The sequence below is a fragment of the Drosophila miranda genome (genome assembly GCF_003369915.1).
Source record: "Drosophila miranda strain MSH22 chromosome Y unlocalized genomic scaffold, D.miranda_PacBio2.1 Contig_Y2_pilon, whole genome shotgun sequence".
In the NCBI taxonomy this organism is placed as follows: domain Eukaryota; kingdom Metazoa; phylum Arthropoda; class Insecta; order Diptera; family Drosophilidae; genus Drosophila; species Drosophila miranda.
Genome location: NW_022881614.1, coordinates 14,316,784 through 14,335,463, shown reverse-complemented (window position 1 = coordinate 14,335,463; position 18,680 = coordinate 14,316,784). Strand labels below are relative to the sequence as shown.

At 46.3% G+C, this 18,680-nt stretch overlaps 1 protein-coding gene across 1 annotated transcript; it reads right to left on the bottom strand.

Annotated features, from left to right (window-relative positions):
• LOC117193236 (protein gooseberry-neuro-like) lies at positions 1–15,223 on the bottom strand. Its single transcript, XM_033397985.1, has 5 exons — positions 14,822–15,223; positions 14,316–14,629; positions 9,721–9,832; positions 770–1,375; positions 1–688 (listed from the first exon to the last, which is right to left on the bottom strand). Exons 1-5 carry the CDS (start codon positions 14,877–14,879, stop codon positions 393–395), a joined length of 1,386 nt encoding a protein of 461 aa, XP_033253876.1. The 5' UTR covers positions 14,880–15,223; the 3' UTR covers positions 1–392.
• Positions 15,224–18,680: the final 3,457 nt, after the last annotated feature.

The following is an 18,680-nucleotide window of genomic DNA, read 5'->3' as shown; positions in this document are numbered from 1 at the left end:
CCATTTGTAAATTCACTTCTATGTCATTTATTAAAAATATATTTTTTAATTTTTATGCTTTTGTTTATGTTGAACAATATCGCGTCACGTTTAGAGTATAAAAATAAATATGTATGTATATCTATGTGTATAGACTGCTTAAATAGAAACACGTTACCAGCCTTAATGCGCCTCTAAAAGCCATGTAATTCACATGTAGTAAGCGGACTAATCCTAAATTATAGCCAAGCCAATATTTTCCATATTCACGTTCACGGTGCATTGTATAAATAGTTGTCTAACGCTTACATGTGCCTCTGCCTCTGATAATTGAAATGCATAAAACTGACACGAAAGTCGGAGTCGAATGGGGTTCGGTTCGTCGGAGTGTCGTCACCGGCGGATCCATTAACTCATGACCAGTACTTGGCCTGACCCTGCGCCGGCAACGGCTGATTGTATGCAGCGGCCGCTGCTGCATTCCCATGCGCCGCTGCTGCGGCATAATCGTTGAGCTGGTGTTGGGCCACGTGGGCATTATAGTTGGCTGCCGCCACAGCAGACTGGTTGAGATGGTATGCGGCCTGCGACCAATTCGAGGGCGATTCCAGCTTCGAGTGGTTGTCGCTTAAGTGCAAGGAAGGCGAGATCTTTGATACGCTATCGGCGGTTAGCTTGGAGAAGTCATCGATGGACAGCTTGGAGTAGTCTGCATTGGAAATACGTCGAAAGATAGGAAAGTCTTCGTTTATAAAGGGTCGTAATATAAACATTTGTTCTGTTCATGTACCTTGGTGATAGTAGTTTTGACTGGCAAAGTGCCCGGGCTGTGCAAAACCTCCAGGGAATCCGTGCTGGGCCGCACTTTGGACCAGGTCGTAGCCTCCCATTTGCGTGTGATGATGCGCCGCCGCCGCTGCAGCTGCTGCACTGTGGTGGGAGCTTGGGGCATGAGCGGAATGATGAACCCCATCGTTGAGGCTTGCCCCATTGGCGGTGGTCTCTGCAGCCGGACTGTAGCCGGCCATTGAGCCAACGCCGAGAGGACCGAAGCCGAGGGGAGCCGTAGCTCCGCTAGGACCAACACCCACTCCAACTCCAACTCCCACACTGGCACTGCCACTGTTCATTGGCGAAAGACCGGAACTTGATCCGCCAGAATGCTTGCGCAGACGAGCCCTTCGATTGGAGAACCAGACTTGGATGCGGGCCTCAGTCAGGGCTGTGGTTTGGGCCAGCTCCTCCCTGGTGTAAACGTCCGGATACTGCGTGCGAGCAAAGGCCCTTTCCAGGGCCTCCAGTTGCTCAGCGGTGAAGGTGGTGCGGGAACGTCGCTGCTTGCGTTTCAGCGGAATCCCAGGCTCAGACTCCGTGTCACTAATATCCGAATCGCGGCCTGGAATCGGATGGGAAAGTTATCATCAGCGGGAACTCGGTTCTTTATTGAAAGGCAACTAAAATTATGAACGCCTTACGATTCTCCACGCCCCATTGTCTTCCGACAAAACTGAATCATATATGTGGTGTGGTTCGATCTTCGGATCCACCGCGTAGGGCCACCGACGTGGATCGCGGCGATCGTGTGACCCCCAGCACAACGATCAGTACAAAGTCATAGCTCCATATAAATGGGAGTCGACGTTCAATGCGCGCCATTGCATATTAATTGAAATGTTAGGGAGCGCAACAAATCTGTCAAAAGCCACCGACAATCACACAGAAGGCAGCAAGATGACGCGATCGGAGGGTGGAGGGCGAGCTGCTGCGAATGTGGCGAGGGCGTATCCGCAGGCAGCTCGTAAAAGTCACAGCACTTGACAAGTGACACAATATATCATATTACACAAGAAGATGATCGGCAAGTTGTCAGCGGCCATGGAGGAGTGCGCCAATTAACTTCGGCATCTGTTTACGAAAGGGAAAACGCCGCCGTCATTGGCAATCGGGCTTGAAGCGCGGCGTGTGGCACACCAGAGCCATGCCAAATTATTTGGAGAGCTCATTACACAATAAACTGAGTTTTCAAGGCGGGGCGGAGTCACAGCCATGCCATGCCGGCTTAGGATCAAAGCGGAGAAACTATCGCCCATAATCGGAATTATTCAACAACATCACAAGCTCATTTTTCAGAAGGAACAGAACAGGGACAGGGCCGTGCATGTCTTTCCCACAATCCTGCGGTGTATTTTATGCGTGTGGGTGCTGATGAGCGGAAATACCTTTTAGTCCGATCAAATGGATCGTCCTTCGACCTGAATGCAAACGTATTTTAATGTTCATATTGTGTGGTTGTGGGTGTGGGGATCCCTAAGAACGCTGACCTTTTTCTGTTGCGGTCACTGTTCGAGTCAATCGTTTCCGGTCTGTCAAGTGAAATTATTAATTGACTCAACAGCTAAGGTGTATTTCCTGTATACTTAGACACATGATTAATAGGAGTTTATAGAAAATGGGAAGTACAAGTCAGATCTTTCAATAGGCAGGAATCATTTCAAGATCTACTTAACTGTCTCTTTGATTTGATATAATCAAAGTTCTAGTACCTTAAAGGTAAATGTACCTTTTCAATTTCTAATGTTTTAGCTTTGCAAAAGCTAAGTAAAGCTTATATTCGTACGTATTTTAAACCAACTTTCGGCACGCTTATAAGCATCTCGGACTCTCACGGGCCACACCCAAAATCCCCTCAAGCGAAACCGCCGAAGCGAAGAAACCTCGGATCGCGGAACGCCCACAGTTTAGTGAGGTCTCTGGTTTTTGGTCTCTGGTGTCTGGTCCAATAAAGAAATCGAAAAGTTCACATGCGTATTAAGTATAAACGAATGGATATGAATGATAAAATACAGAAGTCCCACTATTAATCTTTCAGCACACGAAACAATAAAACTTAATTATACGAAATAAGGGGAGTCGATGCAGAAGCCATGGAAGCCATGGAGAAGCCATGGAAAGAAGACAAAGAGAAACGGGTTCGGGTAACGACACCAAAACAAAGGAGGAAGGTAGAAAAATCAATTAGTTTTTTAATGTTAAACATTTTATTAATTTGTTGTTACTTGCCCATTAATAATGCTCGTATTCGTATACCGAAAAGAGAGCCCACCAGAGAGAGGAAAAAGTCCAGCAGCGCTCGAAACAAAGGCCCTTTTATTATTGTGGCACCAGCATCGACAACGACTCCGGCACCACTCTGGCTACCGTGGTGCTGCTCTGTCTCTCGGTTTTGGGGGCTTTCTTTTTGGTGACTGGACCCAGTGGAAAATCGACTGGGGGCTCTAGCTCCAAGCTTTGATAAATTACTGCGGCTTCGTAATCGGGGAAGGGTATTCCATCATTTTTGACGACGCGTCATTTCAAGTTGCGTTTTGTCGAACAGCAGGCAGCAGGTAGTACTTCAGAGGGACCTTTGGGAACCGACTTGCCTCCTGCTGCCTTGTGTGGTCGAATAAAATGAACTTGAGGCAAAGTGCAAAAGGCAAACGGGCAGGGCAACTTTTTACATTATTTTCCATTTTTATACCCGATACTCAAAATGAGTATTGGGGTATATTAGATTTGTGGTAAAAGTGGATGTGTGTAACGTCCAGAAGGAATCGTTTCCGACCCCATTAAGGACATATATTCTTGATCAGCATCAATAGCCGAGTCGATTGAGCCCTGTCTGTCTGTCCGTCTGTCCGTCCGTCCGTCTGTCCGTCCCCTTCAGCGGCTATTGCTCAAAGACTATAAGAGCTAGAGCAACGATGTTTTGGACCCAGACTTCTGTGATATGTCACTGCTACAAAAATATTTCAAAACTTCGCCCCGCCCACTTCCGCCCCCACAAAGGACGAAAATCTGTGGCATCCACAATTTTAAAGATATGAGAAAACCAAAAACGTAGAATTGTAGAGAATGACCATATCTTTAAGACTGCGGATCTGAATTGGATCGTTTTATTATTATAGCCAGCATCAAGAAAACAATTTCATTTTTTCTCGCCCTGTCTCTCTCTAACACACACGTAGCATAGGCGGCTTTGCTTAGAGTAAAACATTAGCGCCTAGATCTCAGAGACTACTAAAGCTAGAGCAACCAAATTTGGTATCCACACTCCTAATATATCGAACCGAGACGAGTTTGTTTTAAAATTTCGCCACACCCCCTTCCGCCCCCGCAAAGGACGAAAATCTGGGGATATTCAAAAATCTCAGAGACTATTAAAGCTAGAGTAACCAAATTTGGTATCCGCACTCCTGTTAGATCTTACTATAAAACGTGTATCTCAAAATTTCGTCCCACCCCCTTCCGCCTACACTAAGGACGAAAATCTGTTGCATCCACAATATTGTACATTCGAGAAAACTAAAAACGCAGAATCATAGATAATGATCATATCTATCAGATTGCTGAATCTGGATCAGATGAGATTATTTTTATAGCCAATAGGAACAAATCAATTTGCAGTGGCTACGCAGCACCCGACGTCACGCTCAGACTGATTTTCTGTCTCTCTCGCACGCACTCTTTGTCGTGTCGTTTAATATTAGCGGCGTCTGCCGGAGGAGAGCCATACTGACTTAGTATCGGGTATAACTGTAGAGTTGCGGTGTCCGCAGCAACTCACAACGTTCCCCCTCGTTTCATTTCAATTATTGGAGACCAATCATTTCTGATGGACAACTGCTGCATGACCTTTGTCAGAGTTGTGGCAAAGATCAATCTGCCTTTGGCTATTATCTTATTTGAGCTCATATCATAGGAGCTCATATCAATCAACATTCCTGACACTGGCCCTACCATTGAAATTGGTGCATCTGATGGGGAAGTCTTTGGGGCTGCAGGCAGAATCAAACTGCAATTGAAAAACAATTCTTAAATAACGTTTCCTACACTGCCCCGCCGGGGAGAGAGGCCCAAACTGTCAGCTGTCAGTGCGAGACACGCGCTTGCTCTGTCGCCGAACATCAGATTTGGGATTTGAAAAATCTTGGGGCCATACGACATGTACTGGGGCATGGCTGAAGGGGCCGGCCAACTGGACCCAACTCAGCTCGGTTCAGTTCAGTCGGATATGTTATTTTTTAAGCCTTCAGATTCATGTCAGCAAAAGGATTACAGGAGCTTTAAAACTTATGCCGCTTGTATGTTTAACAAGCTCTGAACTGAGCTGAGTTGAGAGTATGGACGCATGTACCTGTGTATTTTATGTGGAATATTTGAAATTTATAAAAATTATAACACGAGTATAGTTTCAAATTGAAGAAGAGGTTCGAATAGATAGTCGGCTTAGTTCTGAAGACCGTATAATTATATGAACATCCAATTATTGTTTAAATGCTTGCATCGCATATATTAATATTCCACCGATATAAAGTATCCACACTTTATGCTCTCAACGCCCTCGCAATGGGAAAGCCATTCCGATTCGAGCCCAAAATCTAAATACAAACGAGTGGACAACTAAATACTCCCATCAGAAGCCCATTTAAACTAATTTAAAAAAGTCGTCGAGACTTCGACATGGCGGAGAAGAACATGAGACCAAAATTAGTTATAATCATAATCCGGCGGGGTCAGAATGAAACTAATTTTAATAACAATGAATACAAATACTTGATCAATACAAATCCCAGATGATGCCCAGCTCGGCAAAGGCACCAACAGAAAGAGAGTGGAAAAGAGCAAAATTGTGAGTTTTAAGGAGGAAGAGACAGACAGGGAAGAGTGAGAGAGAGAGAGAGAGACAGAGAAGTCGGTTAAAGTGTGATAATGCGTTAATAAAATATTTTGTGACTCATCAACACGAAAGATGGACTCGGGGGGCGCAACAGTGCTCCGACGGCGGCTGAGATGATCAGGGACACAATGAGATCAAACAGAACGCACCAGGACACCCTGGTGGGCACTAAAGTTGCCGCCCAAGATCGGTGCATTTGAAGTCAAAGCGATGCTTTTGTTACGTTGACACTTTTTTCGGGCATGAACGATTTTAATGGGTTTTCAAGTCGAACCATGGGACCAGGCCATATGTGTGAGCGAGGAGTGGCAGGGGTAGGGGCAGGGTCAGTGCTGCGGGGTTATAGACCGCACGCACATGCATATGGTAGGGCCGGAGCAGGAGCAGGAGCAGGAGCAGGATATTTTTGCGCAATCACCGAGAAGCCGAGCTCTTCCTCGCCGTGCAATCATTTGTCATGTGACACTGCAAGAATGCGGCTCTCTCTTGCCGTCTCCCTCGGCTTCCCGTGGCGATGCATTAGAGAAGGTGTGACCCGAGCTCCTATAACTGGATTCCCTTGGTCGGCGTCCGTTTGTCTTCGTCAGCCATCTCGAAGTTTTTTTTCGCAAATAATTGAACCTGTTTGTATTTGGACTTGGAAAGGATCTGCCCTCGCACCGCTACCGCTTTGTCTGGTCCTGGCCATCGAGGTGGGGGCATGTACAATATATTTTGTAAATATCCCTGGCCATTCCCACGGCGGCCTCTCTTGATGCCATTGTTCTATCCACTAATTGCCACAAGTGTTGGCCTCGTCTTTTCTTCTTTCTTTCTATCGTTGACTTCTTGTCGGTGTTTTGGCATTTGATTTCTTTGTGTAGCCCTACTTTCTTTCTTTGAGGGGGCGAGCTGTGCATTCCCAGGGCTAAATAATAAAAATCGCACGCGTATTTATAAGGCAAGCGGCTTGACTTTGACTCTTGGCTTCGATATCAGACATCAGACAGCTTGGCTATTGTCGGGATATTTGGCGAGGGCGTGGCGAACGTTTAGCGGCCTTTTTTATTTTGTTGTGCCTTCACTGGGGCGTGCAATTAAAATTTATCAAGCTGCAGTTTTCCGAGAAGTCCAAGGAAAAATTTCATAGTTTTTCGGTTTACGAAAGATGAAAGCGAGCCGCCGATAAACGCAGTCAGAGACAATGAGCCATCAAAGCCGGGGAGATGGTCGTTGGTGGGGCTGTGGAAGGGGCAGTGCAGGCAGGGGCTGGGTCTGCGTCTGGGACTTGGAGAAGTCGACGGAAACGGACGTGTCCCTATAAATTGTACAAAATCAAAATCAAGCGAAATTATATGCGAAATAAAAGATGAAGCAACATATTTAATAATGCATAATTTTATTTTCGGTGTCTTCAGGTGAGGGCCAGAAATCATTCAGTCGCCGGCAAAGAAGGCGTTGATTACAGGCACCGGCACCGACTTTGTTATCCCAGGTCCCAGATCCCAGAGATTCCAACGCAGTCGGGGTCTGGCCAGTTGCATCTTCGGATGTGTCTCTGCGATGCCGGTTCCGATTGGGGTTCTGATTGTGACTCGAGGACGGGTAGATGGCTACTCTTGCTGGACGGCCGTAATAATGGTCCGAGGCCTGGCTATCGCCATGGATGGAGATGCGGACAGAGGAATCAATTATGATGGGAGGGCGTGAGCTTATTATACGCTTCGACAACATAATGACCACTTTGCGGCAGGGTTATATAGATTATGCTTAGTACATAATTAATGTTCGTCGGGCTCGGCAAAAACTCAAATTGGTTATGTAAACAGGTGCTGACAAAAGAGATCCAACTTGAACGTAAAGTGTAGAGGTCAGACTGTCAGATCATTCCTTAAATTCAAATTTTAGCCACCCTTCGCTCAGAAATCCACCTGATGTCCCACCGGCACATCCGAGCATTTCTCTCGGCATTTTGCAAACACCAAAAAGGAAATATAAACAACATGACTTCGTTTCAAGGCAACGGAAACCCCTTAAAATTCCTGTATTATTCATTGCATGAATGCGGCCTGCACTCATTCAGAAGGACAACGTCAAGGTGACAACTAAGGGTTTCGCCCTCTGAGCCATTGTGAGGCGGGATCTCTGTTGTGACAGGCGGACGAGGCCGGCAAAATATCACAGAGTGTTCGCAAAATTAACAATTGCCAAAAACCTGATCACAAAATTTCGGCTGCCGGCCCTAATGAAAACGAGGGGGAACGTTGTGAGTTGCTGCGGACCCCGCAACTCTACAGTTATACCCGATACTTAGTCAGTATGGCTCTCCTCCGGCAGACGCCGCTAATATTAAACGACACGACAAAGAGTGCGTGCGAGAGAGACAGAAAATTAGTCTGAGCGTGACGTCGGGCGCTGCGTAGCCAGTGCAAATTGATTTGTTCCTTTTGGCTATAAAAATGATCTGATCTGACCCAGATTCAGCAATCTGATAGATATAGTCATTATCTATGATTCTGCGTTTTTAGTTTTCTCGAATCTGCAATATTGTGGATGCAACAGATTTTCGTCTTTTGTGGGGGCAGAAGGGGGTGGGGCGAAATTTTGAGATATACTTTTTATAGTGACATCTTAAAGGAGTGTGTGTACCAAATTTGGTTACTCTAGCCCTAATAGTCTCTGAGATTTGTGGATGCCTCAGATTTTCGTCCTTTGCGGGGGCGGAAGGGGGTGTGGCGAAATTTTGACACAAAATGGTCAAGGTCCGATATCACAGGAGTGTGGATACCAAATTTGGTTGCTCTGGCTTTTATAGGTTCTGAGATCCTTGAACTCATATTTTGCAATTGGCAAAACCGACCATGAAACCTGTGTGTTAGAGAGAGACAGAGCGAGAAAGAATGAAATTGTTTTTTTGATTCTGGCTATAATAATTATACGATCTGGTTCAGATTTTGCACTCTAGAAGATATAGTCATCTTCTACGATTCTGCGTTTTCAGTTTTCTCGTATCTTTGAATTTGAGAATGCCACAGATTTTCGCCCTTTGTGGGGGCGGAAGTGGGCGGGGCGAAGTTTTGAAATATTCTTGTAGCCGTGACATATCACAGAAGTCTGCATCCAAAACAACGTTGCTCTAGCTCTTATAGTCTTTGAGCACTAGGCGCTGAAGGGGACGGACAGACGGATAGACGGACATGGCTCAATCGACTCGGCTATTGATGCTGATCAAGAATATATATACTTTATGGGGTCGGAAACGATTCCTTCTGGACGTTACACACATCCACTTTTACCACAAATCTAATATACCCCAATACTCATTTTGAGTATCGGGTATAAAAAATCATCCAAGTACAGTGCTCTCAGTGCTACAGTGCTACAGTGTTCGTCTAATGATGCATCGGGAGATCATACGAAATAATTTTCTTCTCAATTTCCAACCAACAGACACCGCTTTGACCCCGCCGATCGTTTATCGAATGACTTTGCATATTTAGTGTGATTATTGGCTCCGCTCAAAGTGTGAGGGTCGGAAAGGGAGAGAAAGATGAGATCTCACGCAAGGCAAGGCAAGGCAGAGCAAGACAAGGCAGTGGAAAGCGGTGTTATTAGCTGGGACTGGGACTGGGACTGGGACTGGATCTGGCACTGGAACTCGGTCTTGGTCTGGGCTTGGGCTTGGGCTGTGCTGTGAAAAAAGAATCTGGAATCCTGTGTACTTTTGATTCTCAGGTGTCATCATCTATACCTATTTCGGTTGTGTATAGCCAACAAGCGATCGAGATCGTTATCGTATGACCGCAGAGCGGTCTATTGTAGTATTTTTCCCCTTTCTGAGCGGCTTTGAGTTAAGTTTAAGTCGCTCGTTCTAAGACGATCAAAGCAATTTTGCCGACACAAGTTTGTTGATTTGAGCTACAAATGATTTGATGATGATTTTCCGAAATTATTAAATAAATGATCGTTGGTTTTCACAACGAGATTACCTCTCCACATTCCCAAATTGGTTTCTCTATCATGGCAATCTTGCTCTTGCTTACCGCCAAGTATTCCGTGTAAGGTGTAGTCCTTGCGACCGTCTTCGCTGCCGTGATCGTTTCCCCTCAACAGGCGGCTGATGGACGACGTTGATGGTGGATCCGCAAAGCCCTCCTGTATTCAACAAATAAAGGTTTCCGATTAGACGTGAGTTTAAAGTTCGATCTATAATGAGCATCGTAAGTCACACAAATCAAAACCAATTAAGATAAAAGAAGGCCGGCTAAATAGCTACTTTTTTGTTTGACCCGATAATATATGCCTGTATGGCATACCCTGCACAGATGCTGGACATCTTGGGTACAATTTTGAGAGCTCTGACATTAATGCTACAGTTGCTGGGCAGCTCTTTGTGTTTGGACAATTTTCATGTAGCTGTCTTTCTCACCCCTCCACTTCGCCCCATCTTGGTCGTGTAATCCAATTAGGGAAATGTCAGGCCCAGAGTTAGGCCAGGCATGAGAATTTATCTCTACCCGATGCCGTTTGCCCTGCCCGTGTCGCGTGTTGCATTAAGAGGCGAGACAAGTGTTGAGATTTGATGTAGAGAGAAGTATGCGGCGGGAAATCAAATTACAGGAGATGGGCCGACGTAAATTTAATCTCTCAGGTGCAAAGTTAAGCTCTTTCTTTCCTTGACATGATTTCCTTGAGTAGTACGCAAGCTTCTGTTTGAAATACATACAGACAATATGTTATCGAGCAGAATAACTGATCTGATACTACCCCTTTTCTTCGGGAAACCCTAAATCAGATCCCGAAATCAATTCGAAATCGGAACAAACCAATTCCTCATTCTAAGCCACCGAAAGCTGTCAGTTTTCATTAGAGCAACATGTCGACTTCAACTTTAACTCCAGGTTGCAGCTAATCGCTGCAAGACGAAGCGCAACTGTGCGACGCGCCATCAGATCGGGAGGGAGAACCGACTCAGTACTGGATTCGTGGTACTTGGATACTGGTTACTGGTTACTGGTTACAGGAGGTCTGGGGCCAGTCGGTTGCTCAAATGGAGTGGCATGTGCCGCAAACATTTTCATGATTAATAATATTTTTCCACTGACGAAATGATCATGACTCTCTCGCTCTCTCTCTCTTGGGGTTTGTGGCTAATTCTTGAACGAACAAAGGTGGCATAACTGGCACCTCATAGACAAGACAGGGACCAGACCAGACCAGACCAGACCAGACCAGACCAGACCAGACCAGACCAGACCAGACAAGACAAGACAAGACGCCGAGCACGGAAACCGAAACTGACATTTTGTCCAGTCTGGAACGGGGCACGGGTACGGGTTGTATGTAGCTTCGGACGCCGTGGGCTGTCTGGTTAGCTCTGGCTACCGACTCCTATTTCTATTGAATGTGTCATAAATACAACAACAGAAATGTGTTTTGATTTTCAACTGGACTTTGTTACGTTATTTATGAGTGTGGTGGGGCTGCCTACCCTACCCTATCCTATCGTACCGTACCGAGCCGGTTGTCCAGCTGGAATGTGTGACGGCTTATCTTGTATCAACTGACAACTGGATCCCAAACACAATTTCAATTCCAAACTCGGTCCCGATCTCGAACTCCAACTCGAACGAGCCCCCGACTGCGAGATACATTTTTGCCTTCTCTCTTGGATTCTGCCTTAGCCGTTTCAATTGAAATTTAATTAATTAGTTGACAGTTGGATTGACACTTGACTGCGCTTTATTCCTGAGCATATCGTATAGAAATATTTATCTACATATTTGAGTATTAATTCCCTTCTGCGATCGTATTTTTATACCCGATAAAATGGAATTGTGTGTAACGTCAAGAAGGAATCGTTTCCGACCCCATAAAGTATATATATTCTTGATCAGCATCAATAGCCGAGTCGATTGAGCCCTGTCTGTCTGTCCGTCTGTCCGTCCGTCCGTCTGTCCGTCCCTATCAGCGCCTAGTGCTCAAAGACTATAAAAGCTAGAGCAACGACGTTTTATATCCGGACTTCTGTGATATGTGACTGCTACAAGTATATTTCAAAACTTTGCCACGCCCACTTCCGCCCCCACAAAGGGCGAAAATCTGTGGCATTATCAAATTCAAAGATACGAGAAAACTGAAAATCGTAGAATCGTAGAGGATGACTATATCTTCTAGAGTGCAAAATCTGAACCAGATCGTATAATTATTATAGCCAGAATCAAGAAAACAATTTCATTCTTTCTCGCTCTGTCTCTCTCTAACACACAGGTTTCATGGTCGGTTTTGCCAATTGCAAAATATGAGTTCAAGGATCTCAGAACCTATAAAAGCCAGAGCAACCAAATTTGGTATCCACACTCCTGTGATATCGGACCTTGACCATTTTGTGTCAAAATTTCGCCACACCCCCTTCCGCCCCCGCAAAGGACGAAAATCTGAGGCATCCACAAATCTCAGAGACTATTAAGGCTAGAGTAACCAAATTTGGTACACACACTCCTTTAAGATGTCACTATAAAAAGTATATCTCAAAATTTCGCCCCACCCTCTTCTGCCCACACAAAGAACGAAAATCTGTTGCATCCACAATATTGCAGATTCGAGAAAACTAAAAACGCACAATCATAGAAAATGACCATATCTATCCGGTTGCTGAATCTGGATCAGATCGGATAATTTGTATAGCCAAAAGCAACAAATCTATTTGCAGTGGCTACGCAGCGCCCGACTGATTTTCTGTCTCTCTCGTACGCACTCTTTGTCGTGTCGTTTAATATTAGCGGCGTCTGCCGGAGGAGAGTCATACTGACTAAGTATCGGGTATAAATGTAGAGTTGCGGTGTCCGCAGCAACTCACAACGTTCCCCCTCGTTTGGGGCTGCGCTAGCGTCTGGCTTGAGTGACAGGTGTAGTCTGTAGTTTTTAATTAATCGAGTTTCTTGGAAGTCAGCAGTTTGTTAGCGAAAGTGGGGAACCATCAGCGTGGGGCTTCATCAGCGTGCAACAAACTGCGAGCACTTCCACGACAATACCAATGGGCAGTAACTATCAGTAAAATCAATCACGATCATCGATGGATACACTGCCTCCAACCAAATGGTATCTGTGCAGACAGGGACAGGAGGGGGGCACACAAAGAGAGAAATCCAGATAAGTTATAGAGTAAGAGAGATGCCGATAGCGCATTCTAATTCAGCGTGAAGCGCACCTGGAGGCTGTTTTTACGCCTACTGCACACACAGGGTGCATCTCACAGATACAGGACGGTGCAGTGATGCAACCGGCGATGCAATTGTGTGCGTGAGCGATATCTGGCCCGATCATATCGATGGTCGCCCGAATCGGTATCGCTACATAAAGTGTAACTAATTGCGGCTTCAAATAAAGAGCAGGCCGGCATGAGCCGCCAAAAGGGGCTGGCGCATGAATATGCGAATACAATGTATCTCTCATCCTCTGTGCATATAAACTTGCCGAAAGGCGAAAAACAACTCCAAGACAGCCGTCATCGTCCATCCATCCAAACAGGGTTCCAAGGTGGTGCCCTGCCAAACATCGAGACAGTTGGTCTGCTCTGGGAGTCGGATGTCCATGAATAAGCTATATTGGCGTAGGTTCAGAAATCAGTTGGAGCTCCGTCTCCATTGACTTTGCTTTCCGCTTGCCTGATTCAAGTGTGTTTCTGTGTGTGTTTTTTATCTTCCATAAAGTTTAACGCTAATTTGTGGAAAAATAATGGCAGAGCATGTGCGATTGTGACGAGGTGTTTGGGTTTTTTCGGCTTTGATTTTTAGGTTGACTGGTTGAAATGGTTGAAAGAGGGCAAGGGGACAGACACTCCACTCCGTACAAGTTTTTTGTTTGATTTTTAAATCGTCCAATAAAACGTGACATGAATTAAGTTTGGCTGGTGGGCTGAGATCACAAATAAGCGAATAACCTGCCGAAGGTACACTGAGGGGTCGAATGACAGAAACATCATACTGATGGTAAAGAAAAATCCTACATCAAACCCATTTTCTTTTAGTGTAGGCAGCGTTAAGTAGGTTGACTATAGCCTTATATTACCTGATTCCTTTTTTTTTGGCGCGTCAAGCCGGAAGTTTGGAGCGATGCCTCAAAGCCAAAAGGCAAGATAAATATATGTATTTTTTTCGCACCTTGTTGCCTCCAGCGACAAAAACAGCGACAGCATCTGCCACAGCCTACTCTTTATGGTTTAATCGATTTCTTAACGGTATGGGTGGCATGCGAAAATTTGTCGTCGCCGTTGTACAACAAATTTGTCAATGGGCGGCCAAGTTCAAAATCTATCCTGGGGCAATTAGTGCCAGCAGCCGGCATATGCAAAGACCGGACCGGAGAAATGTCACCGGCAACGTGCCACAACAAAGACAGCGGGCGGCCCGAGTCTGCCACGTGACTTTTCGGAAAACGGAAGTAAACGACCGGCGAATGGTCTTTGCGAATCAGTTGGTATTGGTGCATCTCTTGTCCGCACATAATGCCCATGCGACCATGCGGTTATGGCTACTGGTGGGCCTAGCAAAAGTCCTTGGACCCTTTGTTTTGGCACATTTTATTGCTGCCTGTTGTCGTGCAGGTGCAGGTGTCTGTAAGCCACCGTGTAACTCACCTTGATCAGCTTCTCTCGTATCTCCCAGCTGAATATGCCGGGATTCTCCTTTCGCAGCTCATCGATCCGTGTCTCTATCTCGGGCGAGGTCACCTTGGGCTTCGATCCGCCTATGACCCCGGGCCTAATCGAGCCCGTCTCCTGATAACGGTTAAGAATCTTCGACACACATCCATGCGAGACGCGCAACTGGCGGGAAATCACACAGGGACGAACTCCGCCGGCCGCCATTTCCACGATCTTCAGGCGAATGTGATTGGGCAGCGGTCGACCATTGATAAAGACTCCTCCGAGTTGGTTAACGCGACCTTGTCCTGTAAATGGGAAAGAGCCAAACATAAAGTATATGTACAAAGCGGAGTGCAGTCTTTTGGCGAAATACCATTTTCCATTGCTTGATTGTAATCACATTAAATGTGGAAACGACTACGAGTATGTCCAAGCTATATTTAGAGTGTGTCGACTTAACTGCTTTTGGTAGGTGATAAGCCCTCCGGTTAGCTTACCTTGAAAGGGATAGCCCGAAAATAGAGGCCGCAGGTAGTTGGCGCTAGACATATCCATATTTGTCCGAATTGTCCAAATCCAACTGCTTATACAATAACTTATGAACTCAATCGATGCTGCACTGCACACGTTAAACTGGCTATCACATGCGAAGTGGCCGAAAGGCTCCACCGCGTCAACAAGAAAGAAGTCTGCCACATGCGATTTCCGACTCCCGTTCCGACGGAAGTTTGCGACTCTCAACCCGATAGCGTGATAGCGTGATAGCGGCGACAATCCAGCTCGGCAAAACGTGAGTTTTTGCAAGCACGAGACTTGCAAAGCAACTAAAGAGAAGCGCGAGCATAAATTAACGGAGGCCGGCCGGGACCGGGTGACGTCGACGACGTCAGAGCGACGGGAGAGCGAAGGTAGCTTTCGCGCCCGCCCTTTCTGTGTTTGCTGCCTGCTCGGGCGCCACACCAATATGGCAACGATCAAAAAACTTCAGTGTGCGACCGAGAGGGAAGACAGAGTGCCGCGCGAGAGCCGAGGGAGCGCGGAACTCGTCTTCTCTCGTCGCTCTGTCGCTTTAATCGAGCTGCAATGCCACGCCTCGAGAGAGTTCTGATTGGCTGTGCTCGCTCAGGGCGGTTCAGGGCTGAGCTCGCCTCGCGTTTGATTTTGTACGATATCCGCTATCCATCCGCACGTCACACTTAAACATCAACCCCCTGCCCGCTGCCAATCGGCCGATCATTTTGGCTGTGCAGCTGTCCCCCGGGCTCGGGCTGGGCTCCGCTCCGCTCCTGTCACGGCCGACGACACATTTGTGTGAATTGTATGACTCTTTATTTTGTCACTGGCAGCCAATTAAAGCGTGAAGGCTGCCGTCAGCACAGGACATAGACCGGCACCCGGGCCCAGATCCAGGCCCAGGCAGAGACCAGGACGCATTATCAATCGTTCCGGTTTTGGCAGTTTTAGCACCCACAGTTGTGTGTCGTGTCGTTGTCGTGTGTTCTCAATGTATGTTTATCCCACTTTTCCACCTCGACCTCCGTCTCCTTCCTCTTTTCCCCCTGCCGGCCCAGTTGGGCTAGGTCTTTGTCTTCAAACTTTATGGGGGTTCGGTGCGGGTTTCCTTTGGCTTCTTGGCTTATCCTCTCCAGCTAACATTCGCTGAGATACAATGCAAGTTCATGCTTGTTTACGATGAAATTATGTGAGTGTTGTTCCCTCTGTTCGGTTAGCAGATGAAGCTGCATTTGATTTACGATATGCAATGTAATAATGACCTTTGATAAGGTCGCTACTTTACTTCAAGCTCATTAGAACGAAGTACGTTGTATCCACGTTCCATCATCCGTGCATACATGATTGCTAGATATGGGGAGCCAATCCCTATACCATGCACGACCCTAATCCTTCCCGCAACTGCCAAAGTCATTTACCAATATACAAACATAAAAATTTATCAACATACATTATAGCTAACGAAAGTCACACCTGGTACGGCTCGGACTGTCTGCAGTTTTTGAAAAATTAAAAAACCAACGAACAAAAGCGAAAACAGCGAAAGGACATCATCATACTATGAGAAATTAAGCGTGAAGTTTACGCATATTAAGGATACGCACATGCCGCCTGCATCTGGCTTCGGAAAGGGCAGAGAGGGACAGAGGAAAATTTCGAGAGAGAGAGCTACAAAATGGCTGCCCTTTGCCTTTGTTTGTGCATGTGTATGTGTGTGGTATGCCGGCGTGGGTCTGTGTGGAGTTGGGCCGCATGCAAATCTCTGATCTATAATAATATTTCAGCAGCAGATCTTGACGCTTGCTGTGATACCGTCCATCGAAGCCCCCTGCCGATGTGACACCTTCGTCCATCGCCCTCCGTCCACCGTCCTCTCTGGTGCCTCATGCCTGGGCCCGGCGGGACCAACGACAGCGTTTGTTTGCCTCGCAAATTTAGCATGAAGGAGTGAAAACTGAGTGAAAGTGGCGGTCTGCCAAACTGTTTGTTTTGCCTTCCGTTTGGTCAACATGTCCTTGGCTACTGCTGCAACTGTATCCTTTCGGGTTCTTGTACATCTGTTGATGTTGTTTGATGGATCATTTTGCGGAACTTCATTATAGTCTAGCACTAACGGATAAGTATTTATTGATAGATTGCAAAGGATTGCAATAAGGAGCATGTTCCAGGAACACAAAAATGATGGCCAGAAGCCTGTGGTCTGGTTTTTGAAATGGTTTAACCATCTATTGCTGCAGAGTGAGTTTAGATTTCGAAAGGTGCAGCCGCATATGGTTTGGAATAAATTTCAATTTCATTTGGTCATTTCGTTACATGTGCTTTTTGTATCTTTTGGATACAGTCGGACTTGTAAAAGCGATCTGCGAGAGAGAGAGAGAGAGAGAGAGAGAGAGAGAGAGAGAGAGAGAGAGAGAGAGAGAGCAAAACAGACGTCCTCTTGCGACTTTGATGGATCCGCCAGAGCAGGAAAGTTTAGCGTGTTTCACTTAAATGAAGTACCAAAAACTCAATTTATTTGCAATTAAATTGTGAAAAACAAAACTGCACGGAACCCGGACCAGGACCGGTCTGGGCCTGGGCCTGGGCATTTGCATTGTCCGGTCAAAAAATAAGACTTTGCTTTTCTCTCTTTCCCTCTCTCTCTCTCTCTCTCTCTCTCTCTCTCTCTCTCTCTCTCTAGCTAGCTATCTCAAACTGTGTCTGCGTCCTTTTCTCAGTTGCAAGTGCGCTGCTGCGGCTTGAGCTTTTGATCTTGCCTGTTCAAACGCATGGTCTTTTCACTCACTCCCCACTCCGTCGCCACCCATCAGCATCTCATTTGAAAGCAAAGCCGCTCCACCGTGGGCCAACTCGGGACGGGACTGGGCTATATGTCATTGTAACATAAAAGTTCAATTTTAATTGTCGCGCTTGACGTGCCCAAGGTATTTGGCTTGGCATTTTTACGATCACTTTGGCAAATGTGCGCTTCAAAGCCATTTCGGTCAGCTCCGAGCTCCGAGCTCGAAGACCGCCAACCGCCAACCTTCGAGTGCGCACGGATCAGCGGCCGACTTTTGTCGGCCACTTTGTCCAGTCACTGCAAGATACCGACACCTCAGACACCATCTCCGTCCATGTCCGTCCCCATCCCAGCAGTCCTCTGAAACTCTGTGTCAAGTCGTAAAACACATCAGCATCAGCGTCAGCCCCAAGATGTCGTTCCGAGCATGGATCTTACATATGTATGTTCATTTGTTTATATGACTGAAGTTTGCTGCCGACTCAGATTGGTACTCAAGTTAAGCGATTGCAAATCCGTAACTCATTTCGCCTCTTTTTTCTTCATTTTTCCGTTGTTTAAATACTAACGCAAAATGCTGAGGTGCAACCTTAACCGAAATTTCGAATCTGCACTTGCCTGGGCAGTGTTTTCCACAAACCAGCAACTGGCGACGGCTGGGGCAGATCCAGGCAAGGGCCGACGGGTTCATTCCCGAAGAAGTATATAGATTTACGGCCAAAGAGTGGGAATGCTTGATAGAGAGACATAGAGAGTCATTTCTCCCAGTGCAGTCCATACATCTTTCGCATCAATAACATAAATTAACGAGGTGGAACGTTGTGAGTTGCTGCGGACACCGCAACTCTACAGTTATACCCGATACTAAGTCAGTATGGCTCTCTCCGGCAGACGCCGCTAATATTGAACGACACGACAAAGAGTGCGTGCGAGAGAGACAGAAAATCAGTCTGAGCGTGACGTCGGGAGCTGCGTAGCCACTCCAAATTGATTTGGCTACAAAAATGATCCGATCTGATCCAGATTCAGCAATCTGATAGATATGGTCATTATCTATGATT